The sequence below is a fragment of the Scomber scombrus genome, chromosome 15 (genome assembly GCF_963691925.1).
Source record: "Scomber scombrus chromosome 15, fScoSco1.1, whole genome shotgun sequence".
Lineage (NCBI taxonomy): Eukaryota > Metazoa > Chordata > Actinopteri > Scombriformes > Scombridae > Scomber > Scomber scombrus.
Window position 1 is genome coordinate 9,897,377 of NC_084984.1, and position 17,590 is coordinate 9,914,966.

The window sequence follows — 17,590 nt, forward strand, 5'->3', positions numbered from 1 at the left end:
AGAACCTTTTGAAGAAAAATGCTGAAATCGGGTAAAACATAAGCAAATTCAGAAGCTCAACTCATCAAATTTAAGAAAACATAGACAAAAATGAATCAACATAGAAGGTAAAGAGAGTAGTAGACGTTTCCAGCGAACTGTAAAAACTAATGAACGTGCTACTAATTAGTAAAGCACTGGGTTTATGGTCACAGTCTACAATAACAGAATCATGCAGTGTTAAAAACTACATTAACTTTGTTAATTAATTATCAACTTTTAGTGTCTCCCAAAGACTTTCCGTAGTGTTAAAGAACAACTTACAGCATATCAGCAGTTTTTGTATTTTCAGTGTCTGCAGCAATTTCTTTCCTTCCCTGCTTTTGGATTGTTTCCATTTAAAAGAATAAATTGGCCTATTTCAGTTTAGAGCTGCAGTTATTTTTTTATTATCAAGTAATCCCATGATTATTCTATCTATTAATCAATTAATCATCTGGTCTATGAAATGCAAAAAAATGACCATCACAGTTTCCCAGAGTCTAACTCAACTGTCAAAAACCCAAAGATATTAAACTTACCATGACTGAAGATTAAGACTAGAAAATATTTACATTTGAGAAGATAGAGCGCACAATATTTGGCACAGATTATTATTACTGATTATCTGTTAATCAACCAATAGTTTCATCTCTATTTCAATCCACGTCATGATAAATCTTACTCCTCCAACCTGAATCATGTTGTTGGATCACCAGTTGGATGTTACTACACATCAAATTCCAGTCATTATAATATAGTATAGGATGTATACTGCAATACGTTTTCTTCTAGCTATGAGTCCTGCTGCTCTTTGATCCACAATGATATCTGTTCTTTACATAATTTCTCAATGTTCAACATTCATAAACTATTCTCTCCTGAGTCTCAGTTCTTGACACCATTCATGCTCGGAGGGGGATGAGCCTCACACACAGAATAGCTAATACAGCTACCACCAGCTCAGTGAGCGAGAGGAGTAATACCACAATCCCTGTCTTGTCATTTCTCACAGGCTTAGTCTCGCTTTTATCTTTTGATGTACACTGTATCCTGGCGTAATGCAGCATTCATGTCTCTTTATCCACTGTGTACCTGCGGATGACTCAGCAATACAACATTTCTTCATCAAACGATGATGTAAGTTTGCAAAAAAACAAACAAACACACAAAATAAAACTAAACAAACAAACTTGATGGACATTTTTTTCACTGGAACAACTTTGCAGATAATGATCTCGAGGAGGAGATGAGAAAAATCTGGCCTCGGTCAGTTGTGAATCATTGTCGTGAAACATTTAAGATATTTAAGTAACCCATCACCTGTGCTGCATCTGCATCATGTGACATTTTCAGATATAAAAGCTCTTTGCAACTTGTTTTATCAGAACAAAATAATTTGTATTCTCTTGACATTAAAGCAGTTCTTTGTGATTGTCAGACAGACTGTTGGATTTCAAACCGGAATAATCCATTTGTAATAATAAGCATTCAAAACCATGTCCATAGTGAGTGAAATAGATCAAATGAACGACTTGGAGCGATGGTTTTCTCGTCTCAACTTGTTCAGCTTTTTTTTTTTCTCACCCAATGAAAAAAAAAAGAAGGTGTTAACAGCAATGTAATGGTGGATAGAATGAAAAAAGTACAAGCAAGAAGGCAAATAACAGTCATATTTACTGCAAGGTTTACACTCAGTGTAATAAAATGCTCATTTTGAATAGTTGTAAATGTCATTTTTTATAATTTATTTGTAACTCCAAACAAAAATAATTTCTACAAAAAATATTCAAATAATGTCATATAATATTGATACGTGGTTGATATCTTTTCTCTCTCTTTTAGACTTCTGATAAGTTAAATTCTGCTTCCTGAATACTGTGTGAAGATTAAATCTCGCTAAGTGTGGCAACAATCACTCATTCCTATAACAACCATAATAGTGACTAAATTCTTTTTTTTAAATAATTCGTAACCCCCTGGATATTATATAATATGTATAATCTCAGCGACTGTTAGTGGGCACATTAGATACAATGACTCAAGATATAATTTTCTTTTAAAAAAATGCAGCAGAAATAGAATAAATGTAAAATCAAGTCTCATCTTTTTTGAGAAGAAATGAAACCTGGTTAATATACTATGTAGGCCTCAGCAGCAGGATCAAACGCGCACCTCGCCTCCTGACCTGTCCGTCCGTCGTGTCGACACGTTTCGTCCTCTCACCGAGTCTGACCGTGCGCACTCGCATACGCCGGCCGTCAGTAAAGAGCAGTCCTAACAGAGGCGAGATCCTTAACTCAATCAAGAAAAAACAACAAAATAAAAAACAAAAAATGTCCTTGTGGTTACAACAGCCATTCCCTTTGAAGTGAAACAGTGGTGATTTAAGTGTTTTCTTTATGCTTTTTGGTTTGATGCACATTGCTCCTGCTCAGGAATAAAGGGAACAGTGGTTGGTATGATTTTTTTTCCCCCTTCATCTTCTTCTCTTTTCTTTATTTGTCCTTCTCACACCTGAGCACACACTCAGTAACATAACAGTCCTGTGAGGTGTGTGTGTGTGTGTGTGTGTGTGTGTGTGTGTGTGTGTGTGTGTGTGTGTGTTTGTGTGTGTGTGTGTGTGTGTGTGTTTGTGTGTATATGTGTGTTTGAAAGGGTACTGGGGTTAGTTAGTGTGGTGTGAGTGTGCGCTCCTATGCGAGTGTGTGTTCGTCAAGTCCATGATTGGGATGTCCATACCCACTCTTGGTCACCCCTCGCCTCATGTACACACACATAAACACACACTCCTTGGTCTGAGGGTTTTTTTTGTATTTTTTTTTGTATTTTTGTGGCTCAGTGGGGAGTTAACATGGCCAACAGGTGGGCTAGCAGAGTGCAGAGCAGCAGGGTGGCCGTGGAGAGGTGCGGCGAAGAGGCGGCGTTGCATTCCTTGCCCGCCTCACAGCGGGATTGTTGGCACAGTACCCCCTTAAACTCTGGAGGACAGATGCACTTCTGGTTCTGGTAGCACGTTCCTCCGTTCTGGCACAGGAGCATCTCCTCATCGCAAACGTTAGCTGTGAGTGGAGACAGGCAGGAAGACAAGAGCGGTAAGGGGAGAGGAGGAGGAGGAAAGAGGGCGAGTGGAAGGGGTTGCAGAGGTAAGGAGAATGAGAGAGACAGAGAGAGAGAGAGAGAGAGAGAGAGAGAGAGAGAGAGAGAGAGAGAGAGAGAGAGAGAGAGAGAGAGAGAGAGAGAGGGGAGTTGGGAAGAAAGAGGGTGCAGCAAAGTGACAGGGTGACAGGTGGTAAAAGGATAGTGGGGGAGTAAAGTGCACAAGAAGAAAGAAAGATGTACGGCAAAGAGAAAGACAGGCAGGGGGAGATAAGGTGGGGCAATGTTAGAAGCATGATGGGAAACAGAGATACAGAGGGAGGAGACAAATTCAGGGCAGAAAGAACAAAGTAGAAAAGAAAACAGGAGGAAGGAAAGAGGCAAGATACATTTTTCAGTCTTTGCCTCAGGGACAACAACAGGTAACACCTGCCTCTTTTGTTTCTGCAGCCCTTTTCTCTGTCTGTTTTTTCGTGAGCCTGCACTTTCTCAGGGTCAAGATAAAACCATTGTCTCAAACCCGGCAGAAAATACACAGCATGTGAGATATTTGTTAAGTGATGATTAGAGGAACAAATGGCATCATTAAAATGCTATAAAAGGCATTAGGAAAAAAGCACAGGGGTAGTTGTACGGCACAAGATACTTGACCTAAAAATGTACTGAGAGAAAATGGAGAGGATAAGGCTTGTATGACAAGAAATAATTACATGAGCTAATGTGTTTTATTACACCGAAGATAATCGGCTCTGTTGCATTGGTGTATTTGCAGTAGGATGTCAAACCTAAAACATACTGTCCCATATTGTAGTAAATAAGCAGTCACGGTGCATGCCAGCGGAGGTTTGATGTGTATATGTGTGTAGTCGGGGAGGGTCTATTTGAGAGTGAGGCCCTTGACTAGATGGTAGATGGTGGAGGAAGGCGATTCCCTGTAATGGGGTTAAGGTGTGACAGGGTCATCAATTAAAGGAGCAGCTGATGCCGCTAATGAGCTACATGATCAGTTCCCACCGGGAGTAAAGAAAACACTGGGAAGGGGATGCATAAGCAAAAGATCTTGGAGGGATATGACATTTCTTCATTACTGGATTTTTTTAGACATGAACAAAGCAAACATTAGCCTCCTTATACTCACGGTAGCAGCCTTGTTTCCAGTAGTATCCCGGCACACAGTCGTCACACTTGTTCCCCGTGGCACCATCTTTACACTGACAGAAGCCCGTGCCGTTACACCGGTCATGAACTGAACCCATCTGGTTGCAGTTGCACTCTGAAAGAGGAGAGTGGCGGAAGAGGATGAAGAGAGGGAGTCATTAGGACATTTCCAGACTCTTCATTTTTTTGGGAATGTGATCTGGAGTAGCAGAGCTGGAGTTGTATTCAGATGACATTAGTATTTGGTTTTGAATAATTTCAGACCTGTACTGTGCATGTAAGGTGCTACAAAGATTCAGACCTGAAATTTCTTATTGTATATATTTTTTTGTCAGTGTCAGCATGATGGCCCTGCTAGTTTTTCCCATGCAAAACTGTAATGCGGTCTGAACTAAAAACTACTTTTTGCATGTTTTAACTGCTATTGGAAGGCTTTTCTCAAAGAATACAACCAGGGTCTCCTAAAAGTTAAGATTTTCAGACAATATTTCATCAAATTCACTGGCTTGGGTATCCAGAAAAACAACACCTATCATGCTGTGTAATATACCAGGAGACAACAGTGACTTGACACAGGAAAATGAAATGACGGATGTCCTATGTCAGAAAGTACTGTCTGTATATCTCAGATGTTGTTTGGGAAACTAATCCCACCTGAATAGAACTGCCAGTTCGCTTCATTGGATGATATCTGCTTTCAAAAGCAGGCAGAATAAGTGCAGAGAACATTGTGATGGTTTGAACAGTTGTGGGAGACGCAAAAGTATTTTTATTGTGTGGCATAATTAAACTTTAAGTTGATTCTGCTGAAATTGATACAATTCAAATTACCCATCAAACACCTCAAACTCATATTCTCTCTCAGAAACACTTAGCTCTCCCTTACTAACAATCAAATCAAGTGATTGACATGTTTAAACATGTTTTTGTGATATTAAAATGCTAATGTTAAGATGACATTGAATTTCACTTTGGATGATTTTTACATAAAAGATTGCATCTATTTATAGTGACTAACATCCAGATCAATGATGGTTGGTAGCAGATCAGTGATGGTAAAAAAGCAACAATGCAGATTTGCAGATTTGTATTGCATTTGTCAGTTGATGAGGAAGCAAGGTTTTTCTCATGACTCGATGTAAGCCGATAGCTTGTCTTTCATTTAAACCTAAAGATCAAATTAAATCATTTATTATACAATTTATGATAAAGTATTCATAAAAGTGAAAAAAGCCAAGAGGCCCAGATTACACAACCACAGCAATGCGGTTGGTATCCGTGCATTTGTGGGTCATGTGCATTAATATTGGGATTGTGTGTGAGCCGCTGAGAGCCAGTGTGTGAGGAGAATGTGTAGCTGTGGAAAATGTGTGTGCAAATGCATTTGTGTTGGAGAGCTTATGATTTCTTGCTCCAGAGACGCTGGCGTGAACTGATTTCTGTTGCCGTGCTCGGTGTGCCAGTGTGCTGGCAGATGAGCTAATGGGGCCGTTTTTGTGCTGACTCCAAGGCCTGGCCCTGTGTGTGCCCCAACCGCAGCGAGTTTACCCTCCAACCCCCTGCTGTCCACCTACAGATGGATCCAAATCAACACCAGATTTTAGCTCCACAGCTATGCAAACACAGTGACCTCTTATTAGGACGTGCCCTTAATAAGGTGTAAAAGAGTGAGTGAGTGTAGGAAAAGTGAATACTCTCTGAAAGCATAAAAACAGTGTATGGTATTTTACAGTGCAGTAAGAAAGTATTAAAAGGTTTTATGTTTTTTTGGCTATGTAAAGCACGTTGGACTTTAAATGAGGTTAAAGTGTGTTCACATCACTATCTGGTGTGTAGAGCTTCTAACTGTTTAAGTCCAAACAACATAAATGTCTTGACAGGTCAAGTCAGTACCCTGAGCGTGTTTTGCATTTGTTTTATGACCAGACTAAAGGCAAAAAGCCCCCCTACCCCTAACAAGCACAAAGTGAAGATGGCTGTAGTGCAGTCATGGCAGACCAGCAACTGCGAAGATACTAAATATCTTATATTAACTGGATGTTGATTTCAGCCAATCACTGACTGCAATGGACTTGAATATTGAATTTTATGACTTCATTTGAACCTGAATTAAATGATTTTTTGGCCACTTGAGGGCAGCACAACAAGCACTTAACATAATATTGACATGTTATAAAGTTGCTATGGTGAACTTTTAGCAAACATTTCCTATTTACACATCCAGCATACACGGGGCAACATTAGCATTACTATGGAGATGTGTTTCTGACAAACTGGTGAATCTAAGTCACATATTCTCTCTACTTTTTGCTCTTTTTTTGCTCCCCACCAGCTTCTGAGAAATATAATATGGCCTTTAAACTGCTAAATATGCCATTGTGTTCACCAGCTAGTTGCTAACTTTATCTGTCTGTTGTTAGATACCGGGCAGATAGAGTGAGAGTGAACAGCAAAAAAGTTGTGCACTGTAAAATCAAAATAATTAGCTGAAAGATGCTAAAATGCTGTTTAGAGCTAAATAGTATTACAAAGGAAGATGATAATTGTCAGCGTTCTTCACTGTGGGCAACCTCTATTACATTATATGTGATGGTCTCATCCTTTATTAATGTAGAAATGATGATTAGCGCAGTATTAAATTTATGCTAATGTGTCAAGTTACTTTCTGTAACAAAAAGTACATACTAAAGTACACCTAAAAAAATAAACAAAGAGAAGAGCAATTGTTTGAATTTTAAATTCAGAACAGCTACACCATCTTCTTTTCCATTTTCTCTGTCAATCACCCCCCCCTCTATGTATTCCCACTCTCCCCCAGCAGACTGACCGATGCAGACGCTCTCATCATCCAGTTCGGCAGAGGCGTTGCGGAAGTATCCCAGTCTGCAGTGTTGGCAGTTCTGGCCCCTGGTGTTGTGCTTGCAGCTGACGCACGTGACGATGTTCAGGTAGTCGATGTAGCTGCAGCGGTTGGAGTGGCCGTAGCACTCACAGTCTGAAAGAAAAGAGAGAGAAAAGTTCCTTTCTTAGGGGAGTTCATTGTACATTTTTGATGTTAAACTCAAATCCCGTTTGCTGAAAAATTGGGATGGGATGGTGTATTTTAAGCCGTTGCGTTCTCACAGGATTCTTCGATGACAGCAGGAAATGATAAACGACTTGCACAATGAGACGTGGTTGAAAGTTTTAGTGTTAGATGTCAGTGAACAAATGAATGGTTGTGTGTGTGTTTTATGACTTGCCTTTCTGACTCTATATTGGTTCAATAAAGACAGACCACTCCCTCTCCATTACTACACTCACAAGTTTGCTGAGTCTGCTTCACTGTGCAGCACTGATTACTGATGGGAATTTCACTATCCTGTGTGTGTGTGTGTGTGTGTGCTTGTTTGTGTAATGTGGGTACAGGAGTGAAAGCACGGGCATGTTAATTGTGTCTGGGAATTTAATTGCATTACAAGATGAGTAGATTAGAAGCTACACAATCGTAACCAAGGGATTTATGAGTGAGTGATACACTTTTTTCAGACTGCTCCTGACAATGTGAAGTAGGTCTAACCCTTCTTATCCTGACAGAAAACCTCTGCTGCCTCTCCTCTCTTTTCACCGTTGGTTCTTCATTTCTTCTTAAAGTCTCTTTCAGAAAGCGTCGCGCAATCAGTACTTGATTAAATTTTCTCTTTGTAATTCATGAATTACTGCATGTGAGTGGGTTTGATTGCAAGTAAGGGTGGGTGATCTGACGGTTTTAGATTGTGATTGATCTTTTCAGGCAAGTCGTAGAAATAACGGTATTTAATGTCCTGTTACTTCTGTTTCCAAAACTCCAACATATAACCTCATTGAATAGCAGATCCGTGTGATGTGAACAAACTAATAGAGAATAACTTCATGTGGCTCTTCCTTGTAAAAAGTATAATGTGAGTTATAGCTAGCAGCATGTCAGATGAGGAGTTTGTGCCAAAAATACCTCAACATCAGTGGTATGGGAATTGTTTGGCTCAGCACTGTCTGATATTTCCCAAGCCAAAGTTACTGGTAAACTTTGAGCAATGATCTTCTGGAGGTAATACAACAAACCTATTCAGCCAACGAATGAAGATGCCAACAGTGCTTCACTCAAGGCGGCACAGCCACACTTATCACCATCCCATGAGACAAAAACAAACCAGTTATTACTGACCAAAGCATTTGAGCAGTCAGAAAAACACGCCTGAAGCAGTAACTAAAGGGAAGAGGTAACTGAGGCGGTCACATTTATTTGGTGCCATTCAAAGCTCTGAATCTACCATCCCCTTTATGTATGCCTAATGCTGACAGAGAATTTCTGCTCAAATTCAGCACACAGATTTTTATTTTTATTTGTAAATTTTGCAACGATAAGTGACTTATGGTCCAGTCGTACATCTAAGCCATACCTGAGTCTCGCCATCCATTTTATTGACGACTGGAAGCTGAAGAGTACATGTTTTCAATCTAATTACCGCCCTGAGGACCAACCTGGGGAGCTAATTGCCCGCGACCTAAAGGAAGCATTAGTCTTGGAGTCTAAGTGAAGAGCAAATGGGTTGCATGACCACAGACAGCATCGCAAACAAGGTGAAGGAACTGAAACTCAACAATTAGACTTGCCTGCAGTGTTTTGGGTACAGACTGCAATTTGCCGTAGGTGAGTAAATCAAAATATCCCGATGTGAATAATAACAACTATAATCATTATAATATACATATATAATAAATAACACATTATTTATTCATCTGCTTTGTTAGATCATTTTATTATTTTTTTTATTTTGTCATTAAAGTGATTATTAAATTGCTATGAAGAGAAATCAGTTCTGTTTATTTATTGTTCATGATTCTCAAATATGACGATGAATTTTTGTCTGACTATAGTCTACAGGGCATCTCAAAACTGAGAAAAAGATTGCAGTTTAGATCATGAATTGTGATTGCAATTAAAGGAAGGTGATATTATTTCTTGGCCAGATTGCCAACCCTTAATTGCAGGTTTTATTCTACATGCTGGTAAGAGTGATATATTAAGATTTCTTCCAAATCTTACACCCTGAAACCAAAGCTAAAAAAATATGCTGTAGAGAACGGCACACAACCTCTGTGTAATTTTTCCACAGAGAGAGAAATGAAAGCCTCATATAATTTACTGTAGGATCTGCATTGTGCAGAGGGGTGCAGCGAGAGGTAGAGGAGTATTGCTCTACATTCTCGCTGCGATTATCTTGGCTGAGGCTGGTACCTAATTAAGGTTTTATTAAGCTTTAGAAGTTGGCTGCAATAGTGTGCTGCAAGGCATCACTGTCCTCTAAAGAGGCGTTTACCAGGCATGTTTATGCAAATACACATTTAAATGCACGTTAAAAAGTCGGAGTTTAGCTGTTTAATCAGCCGTCACATTATTATTTTATTATTGTTTGGTTGATGATGCCAGCTGAAATATTAATGAGCTGGTTTAAAGGAAGCCAGCAAGAGGAGCACCATAAAGTGCCTCTCTCAGCACAGAGGGAACCATGCAAGCAGTGGGGGAAGAACTGCCTAATTAAATATAAATGGCCAATTACTCCACAGACTAGAGAGGCAATGGGACATTGTTTGCCAAATTAACGTTACGAGTCAAGATGCTACTTTATTGGTATTTATCAGTTGTGAATTGTTAAGAGTGAAAGACAGTTATATTGAGAGAAAGAGAGAGTTGTCTGTCTGCATCGTATAATCAGTCTGAGATTGAGAGAGTAATGCTACATTTAGCTAACAAGCATCTTTTCTAAAAATCAATAAACAGGGATGTTAGTGAAGGTAACTGTTAAATGCTTTGATATGATTGAAGTGTAGCTACTTACCTTGATCATGCACATAAAGTAAATATAACCAGGAGGGAGTCACAGATGCATGGAGGGGAAAAATTAGCAAGATGAAAAACATAAAACATACAATGAAAGGAATTTTTCCACAGGTTTTCTGTTTAAAACGCAGATTCCACACTATAGTCAAATGACAACGACTTTACAACCCACTGATCTAAACCACAGAATCCAAAGGAGTCAACCAAGCTTGAGTCTGTCGTCTGTGTCTTTACACCACATGCTGCTCGTGTTGGTCTCTTACCTCTGAAATTATCGTATATGATTCCAAACAACTGTCTGGCCTGAGGCACTCCTGAGATCAAGAGTTGCAGAAGCCCTTGAGATATGAAGGAATCTTGGTTTAAGATTTGTGTTTTCACATCATCCACTGGTGCTGCTGTCATCTACTGTACCTTCACCTGCAGCACTATAAATAGGTCATATGGATAAGGTGGATGGGATTCCTACATGATTCTACCCTAAAGAAGAGACTGCTTTGTTCTACAAAGCTGGAAAACTCTTCACCTACTTCAGTGTTTCTCAACTGGTTGAGACCCAAAAGTCAACATTTTATTCATCTGTTTGCAAAGAAATTCTGTTGTGAGGCACCCGACTCAGAGTTTGTTGGTTGTTTTAAGTCAAATCTGATTTTCTCTATTTGACATTTAGTAATATGTGGAGTGGACTGGCAAACTGCTGCAGATTGTTTTTATTTTATTTTTTATTTTTTTTAGCATTATGTAAGTCCATTTATTTCCACATACCACACAGACACTTAAGCAATGAGGTTAATAAAACTCAAAATAAGAATTCTCTGAAATATGATTGCCATGGTTCCTCTTGAAGATACTTCAAGTGCATTTAGGCATCTAACTTAGCAGTCAGTGGACAATAATGGAGGACGTAGGAATAAAAATGAGAGCTCAAGCAATCAGCAACCTTAAGGAAGCAGCTCAGAGGAACATCTTATTTAAAAAACAACTTATTTCTTTCATTATGACACATTTTGGGTCCCATTTTTTAAACCAGTTATGAATCACTGTGCTATTCTACCATATGTTCAAATTCTACCTTTCCTTTTCTCCTTTTTCTTCTCTTCTCTGTCTTCATCCTCTTTTCCATGAGACACATGGGTAGCATGACCCCATCTTTCACCGCCAGGTTTTACAATGACGTGGTGCCCTACAAAGGAGCAACGTCTCACAATATTAACAGATTATCTCAAGCTGTTTTACCAGACTAGATAGAACAACTGACAAAACATCATTTAATTATCTATGAGAAGGCTTTTCTAACATAAATCCTATCCCCTCACATTCTAATGTAACAGACTTATCTAAGTAGTATTTTATTATTTAATTCAAACTTTATAGGTTTTTTAGAAAGTTAAATACTAATTTATTAGTATCATAAAGCACAACATTTTTGTACTGTCTATAATTAGTTTATCAGGCAACTGATGAGAGTATTTAAAACTTGTTAGGGATGTGACTTTCAGTTAATTTTGCGATCGATAGACCGACACCTATTAACCGATAATTAATGATGTGATGAATGTTGTGATGAAGCTTTCAATTTTGAGAGCTTTCCAGCAGTTGATGGTCAGTTGATGGCTTTCAGAGCAGGCGAACACAGCAAACACACCTGTCACCTGATTGGTAAAATGTATTTTTGTATGTGCGGGATGTTGCTCCTGTCAGAGCCATGAGACATTTTGGTCAGTAAATGTGTGGTTTTAAAATTTATTTTGGGGCTGCGCTCACTCTGTCTCACAAGGTACCAAAATGTGGCACTGATTTATCTAATATGAGTAATGCGAAGTAACAAATTTAGTACCCAACCTTAGGATGCAGATTAACATATATACCAACATGCATAACAGGTCAAAATCTTTTTATGGTACACCGTTGACATCCCTAAATGCAATGTTGACATTTTCATTAACACAGAAACAGCATTGAATGTATTTTGAGGGTATCTCCAATGTCAAATTCATCGCCCTTTTCTTGTCTAACCATTTTTTCATTTTTATCCTCGTATCTTTTCAGTTTTTTTCGGATAAGAATATGATACTAATACCAAACTTAGATTTAGCCCTATAACTTTTGTTGACTGACATGCTAGCATGTCACTGAACAGATCAATTTAGGTTTATTCTTGTTGTTTCCAGTTGGGAGCCCATTTTTCAGCCAAGTTTAACTCAGAGTTTATCTACTGCTTATTTATGCCTATTGCACTATGAGAAATCTACTGTATAACAATGGTAAATCTACAAGATCTAAAACCGATACCTTTAGTTTTCTCACCATGCTCAGATGAAGATGTCGTTCTGTGGCCATGACTTCCATGTCCATGCTCCTCAAAATGGTGGGAGACTGACATACCACAATCGTCATTGACATACTAAGCAAAAATATAAGGGCAATTTTACAAGAAGATTGCCATCACTACTTCTAACAAATATACCTTTCCTTTCCTGTCCATGCTCATGTGAGGTTGGTGTTTTGTGGCCATGAGCCTCATGTCCATGATCATGTGAAGATGGTGTTTTGTGGCCATGAGCCTCATGTGAGGTTGGCGTTTGGTGGCCGTGAGCCTCATGTCCGTGATCATGTGAAGATGCTGTTTTGTAGCCATGAGCCTCATGTGAGATTGCTGGTTTGTGGCCAAGAGCCTCATGTGAGGTTGGCGTTTGGTGGCCGTGAGCCTCATGTCCGTGATCATGTGAAGATGCTGTTTTGTGGCCATGAGCCTCATGTGAGATTGGTGGTTTGTGGCCATGAGCCTCATGTGAGGTTGGCGTTTGGTGGCCGTGAGCCTCATGTCCGTGATCATGTGAAGATGCTGTTTTGTGGCCATGAGTCTCATGTGAGGTTGGTGTTTGGTGGCCGTGAGCCTCATGTCTGTGATCATGTGAAGATGGTGTTTTGTGGCCATGAGCTTCATGTGAGGTTGGTGCTTTGTGGCCATGAGCCTCATGTCCATGCTCATTTGAGGTTGGTGTTTGGTGGCCATGAGCCTCATGTCCATGATCATGTGAAGATGCTGTTTTGTGGCCATGATCCTCGTGTGAGGTTGGTGCTTTGTGGCCATGAGCCTCATGTCCTTGGTCATGTGAAGATGGTGTTTTGTGGCCATGAGTCTCATGTGAGGTTGGCGTTTGGTGGCCATGAGCCTCATGTCCACGATCATGTGAAGATGATGTTTGGTGGCCATGAGCGTCATGTCCATGATCATGTGAAGATGGTGTTTTGTGGCCATGAGCCTCATGTGAGGTTGGTGCTTTGTGGCCATGAGCCTCATGTCCACGATCATGTGAAGATGATGTTTGGTGGCCATGAGTCTCATGTGATGTTGGGGCTTTGAGGCCATGAGCCTCATGTCCATGCTCATTTGAGGTTGGTGTTTGGTGGCCGTGAACCTCATGTCCTTGCTCATGTAAAGATGGTGTTTTGTGGCCATGAGTCTCATGTGAGGTTGGCGTTTGGTGGCCGTGAGCCTCATGTCCGTGCTCATGTGAAGATGGTGTTTTGGGGCCATGAGTCTCATGTGAGGTTGGTGTTTGGTGGCCATGAGCCTCATGTCCGTGATTATGTGAAGATGGTGTTTTGTGGCCATGAGTCTCATCTGAGGTTGGTGCTTTGTGGCCGTGAGCCTCATGTCCGTTCTCATGTGAGGTTGGTGTTATGTGGCCGTGAGCCTCATGTCCGTGCTCATGTGAAGATGGTGTATTCTGGCCATGAGTCTCATGTGAGGTTGGTGTTTTGTGGCCGTGAGCCTCATGTCCATGGTCATGTGAGGACGGTGTTATGTGGCCGTGAGCTTCATGTCCATGCTCTTGTGAGGACGGTATTATGTGGCCGTGAGCCTCATGTCCATGGTCATGTGATGATTGTGTTATGTGGCCGTGAGCCTCATGTCCATGCTCATGTGAGGGTGGTGTTATGTGGCTGTAAGCCTCATGTCCTTGCTCATGTGAGGACGGTGTTATGTGGCCAGGCGCCTCATGTGAGGATGGTGTTATGTAGCTGTGAGCTTCATGTCCTTGTTCGTGTGAAGATGTTTTGTGGCCGTGAGCTTCATGTCCTTGCTCATGTAAAGATGGTGTTTTGTGGCCATGAGCCTCATGTGAGGTTGTTGTTTTGTGGCCGTGAGCCTCATGTCCATGCTCATGTGAGGTTAGTGTTATGTGGCCATGAGCCTCATGTCCTTGATCATGTGAAGATGGTGTTTTGTGGCCATGAGCCTCATGTGAGGATAGTGTTATGTGGCCATGAGCCTCATGTCCTTGCTCATGTGAGGACAGTGTTATGTGGCCGTGAGCTTCATGTCCGTGTCCCTCAGACTTGTGGGAGACTGACACACCACAAATATAATTTACAAAACAATCATAAACATCATATGAGGAAAATTGTATATTATTTTTCTCAGCAATTTATACAATAAGGTCACATTAAGATTTTGCTCTATAGCTTGAATTTATTTACATGCCTGTTATGTTGCTTAACAAATAAATTTAGATACATTTATGGTGTTTTTTCTGCAGGTTAACAAGTTTAGCTAATGAGGAAAGATTTTCTACTGCATATTTGCTACACAACCAATCTATGGTATGTACAATAAATTATTGCAACTACTACTTATAAAACAGATACCTTTAATTTCTTTATGTTCCTCCCTTTCAGCACCATGCTCAGATGAGGTTGATGTTATATGGCCAAGAGTCTCATGCAGGTGTCCATGTGCCTCAGATTCATGGGGGACTGCCACAACAACCGTCATTAGCATAAAAAACAAAGTTTGGATAGATTTTCAGGGGACCACTTTTCACTGCTAGTTGCCATGTTTAAATTGTAGTGAATCTGCTACACATTTCCACCACTGCAGGTAAATAAAAACTACAATAATATTGCCACTATAAGAGAGATACATTTCCTTTCAGCTTTTATTTCCTGTCCATGCTCGGATGAGGTTGGTATTTTGTGGCCATGAGTCTCATGTACATGTACCTCAGACTTGTGGGAGATTGAAATATCACAATTATCATTTAAATAACAACCAAAAACATCATATGAAGAAACTGTACATGCTCTTTCCTAAGTAACTTAAACAACAAAGGGTGTAGCCCTCTTTCACTTAATTTCTTGCCCTTCAATTTCTTGCTTCAGTGAAAAAAAATCAGACTTGTGGGAGACTTCAATTGTCATTGAAATAACAAGCAAAACATTAGCTACATTTTCTGCTTTTTCCTACTTTTTAGGGGCATGTTTGACCCATTGTGAAAGGTTATCCACCATTACAGGTTAACTACTAGTATTACTACTACTACTACTTACATCTAACTACATTCACTACTACAGTACATCTAAAAGAGATATCTTTCCTCCCTTTGCTCAGATGAGAAAGAGCTGTTGGGGCCACGAGTGCCATGCATGTGATCGTCAGACTTTTGGGTGACTGACACACACAGTTATTAGTAATATTAACAAGCACACATTTTGGTAAATGCTGCTGTTTCCAGATTTAAGTGGCCCATTTTACACTGAGTTGCCAAGCTTGTGAGGAAAGTTTATCTACTGCATATTTCCTACAGCACAAGTGAACTACATTATATAAATCTATAGCCTCTTTCACACATAGTTCCTGGTAAATTTTAGGCACCTCTAGTGATTTTCACTGTTCACACATGCAGTTACGTTCAGGAATATTTCCTTGCACTGAAATAGATGGGACTAGGAATAGTCCAGAAGATGGGGTCATGCAACATTTATGGATGCCATCCGCCACAGAAGGAGAAGATGATGAGTCCAGATGTACATATATATTGCGGAAGATGGCTCCAAACCTGTTTCTAGTGTCTAGTTTCAAGCCATTAAAAAAGGAGCCTGTTTGCAAACCCAAAACACTTGTTTTGTTTGTTAGTAGGGCTGGGCGATATTAACAAAATCAAATATCAGGATATTTTTGACCCAATACGTCAATATCGATAATGTGACAATATTGTAGGGACAACTAATTGGTGCTTTCACAAAATATTTACTCAATGATGCATCCTTAAACCTCAGAAAACAAAACACTTAAGCCATATCACAATATTACGATATCCAAAACTCTTAGACAAAATCTAGTCTTGTATCACGATGTAGATATAGTATCAATATATTGTCCAGCCCTACTTTTTAGTTCTCAAATTCTCCACAAAAACATTGACAAGGCAACCTTAAACAAGTTGAATATTCAAATACGTCATCAGCGGAATGCGGGGCGATTGATTCGATCGCTCTCATCTGAAAGCGTCAGACATATGTAACCCTGATGTTACTGCTTTCATTCACAACACCGCTGTACCAGCATTTATCGGCGTTATCAGATCTTGAGGTGGGAAATTGGTGGTACAGATTTCCCTTGAATATCGACCCCCTTCTTCCCTTCACATATGAACCCATGCAAGAAATGTTCCTGAACATTTCAGGGATAGACTGCATGTGTGAAAAGGACTTCAGAGCATTGCCTCTACTGCATATTAAGAGATACCTTTACTTTCAGCTTTTCTTTCCTCTCCGTGCTCAGATGAGGTTGTTATTTTGTGGCCATGAGTCTCATGTACATGTATGTGCTCTTCAGAATGGTGAGAGACTGAAATAACAAGCACAATTTACAATACATGCTGTTTACAGTTATTTAGAGAACCATGTTTTGCTGTGTGTTGCTAAATTTAACTTGGTCTACTGCACAAGTAAACTACAGCATATACAGTAAATTTACATATACTAAAGTAGATTACTATTTCTCCACCACTACACATAAAAGAGATATGTGTCTCTTCAGTGCCACCCCTCCTACCCCCATTTCCCCTGTGCTTATGTGAGGTTGTTGTTTTGTGGCAACAAGTTTGTTCGTGTTGCTCAGATTTGTGAGAGACTGGCACAGCAAAATGTTAATTAACATAAGGAGCCTAAATGTAGCAGTCTTTAGTTTTTAGGGGGCCATATTTCGCTTGAAGTTGCCACATTAAACTCGCTGTGAAAGTTTATCTACTGCATATTTCCAGCACTATTAACTACAGTACATGCAAAAGAGACACTTTTTTCTTTTGGCTTCTCTTTCCTCGTCGTGTTCAGATGAGGTTGGTGTTTTGTGGCCGTGAGTCTCATGAATATGTTCCTCAGACTTGTGGTAGACTATCACACCACAGTCGCCATTGACATAACAAGCAAAAACATCTGATGAAGTACATGTTACATGCTATTTCTCAGCAACCTAAACCATAAATAAGCTGTTTAAGCTGCCTGTTTTTTCCTTTCATGGCACCAGTTTGTCATTTTATTAGATACAAATATGATGCAAGTGCCAAAATTATGATTTAGCTCGACATCTTATGTTGATGACAGGCTATAATGTCAATGAAGAGACAAAGTTTGATCGATTTCTGCTGTTTCACTGTGAGCTGTCAA

General features: G+C 39.9%; 1 protein-coding gene across 1 annotated transcript in view; it reads right to left on the minus strand.

Moving 5' to 3' along the window:
* Positions 1-2,511: 2,511 nt before the first annotated feature.
* ntng2b (netrin g2b) overlaps positions 2,512-17,590 on the minus strand; it is a 64,955-nt gene continuing 49,876 nt past the window's right edge. Inside the window, exons 6-9 of the mRNA XM_062434783.1 lie at positions 8,763-8,775; positions 7,103-7,270; positions 4,256-4,390; positions 2,512-3,080 (exon numbers count right to left, since the gene is read on the minus strand). Coding sequence (XP_062290767.1) covers positions 2,857-3,080; positions 4,256-4,390; positions 7,103-7,270; positions 8,763-8,775 — 540 coding nt within the window. The 3' untranslated portion in view covers positions 2,512-2,856. The remainder of the gene's footprint in view (positions 3,081-4,255; positions 4,391-7,102; positions 7,271-8,762; positions 8,776-17,590) is intronic.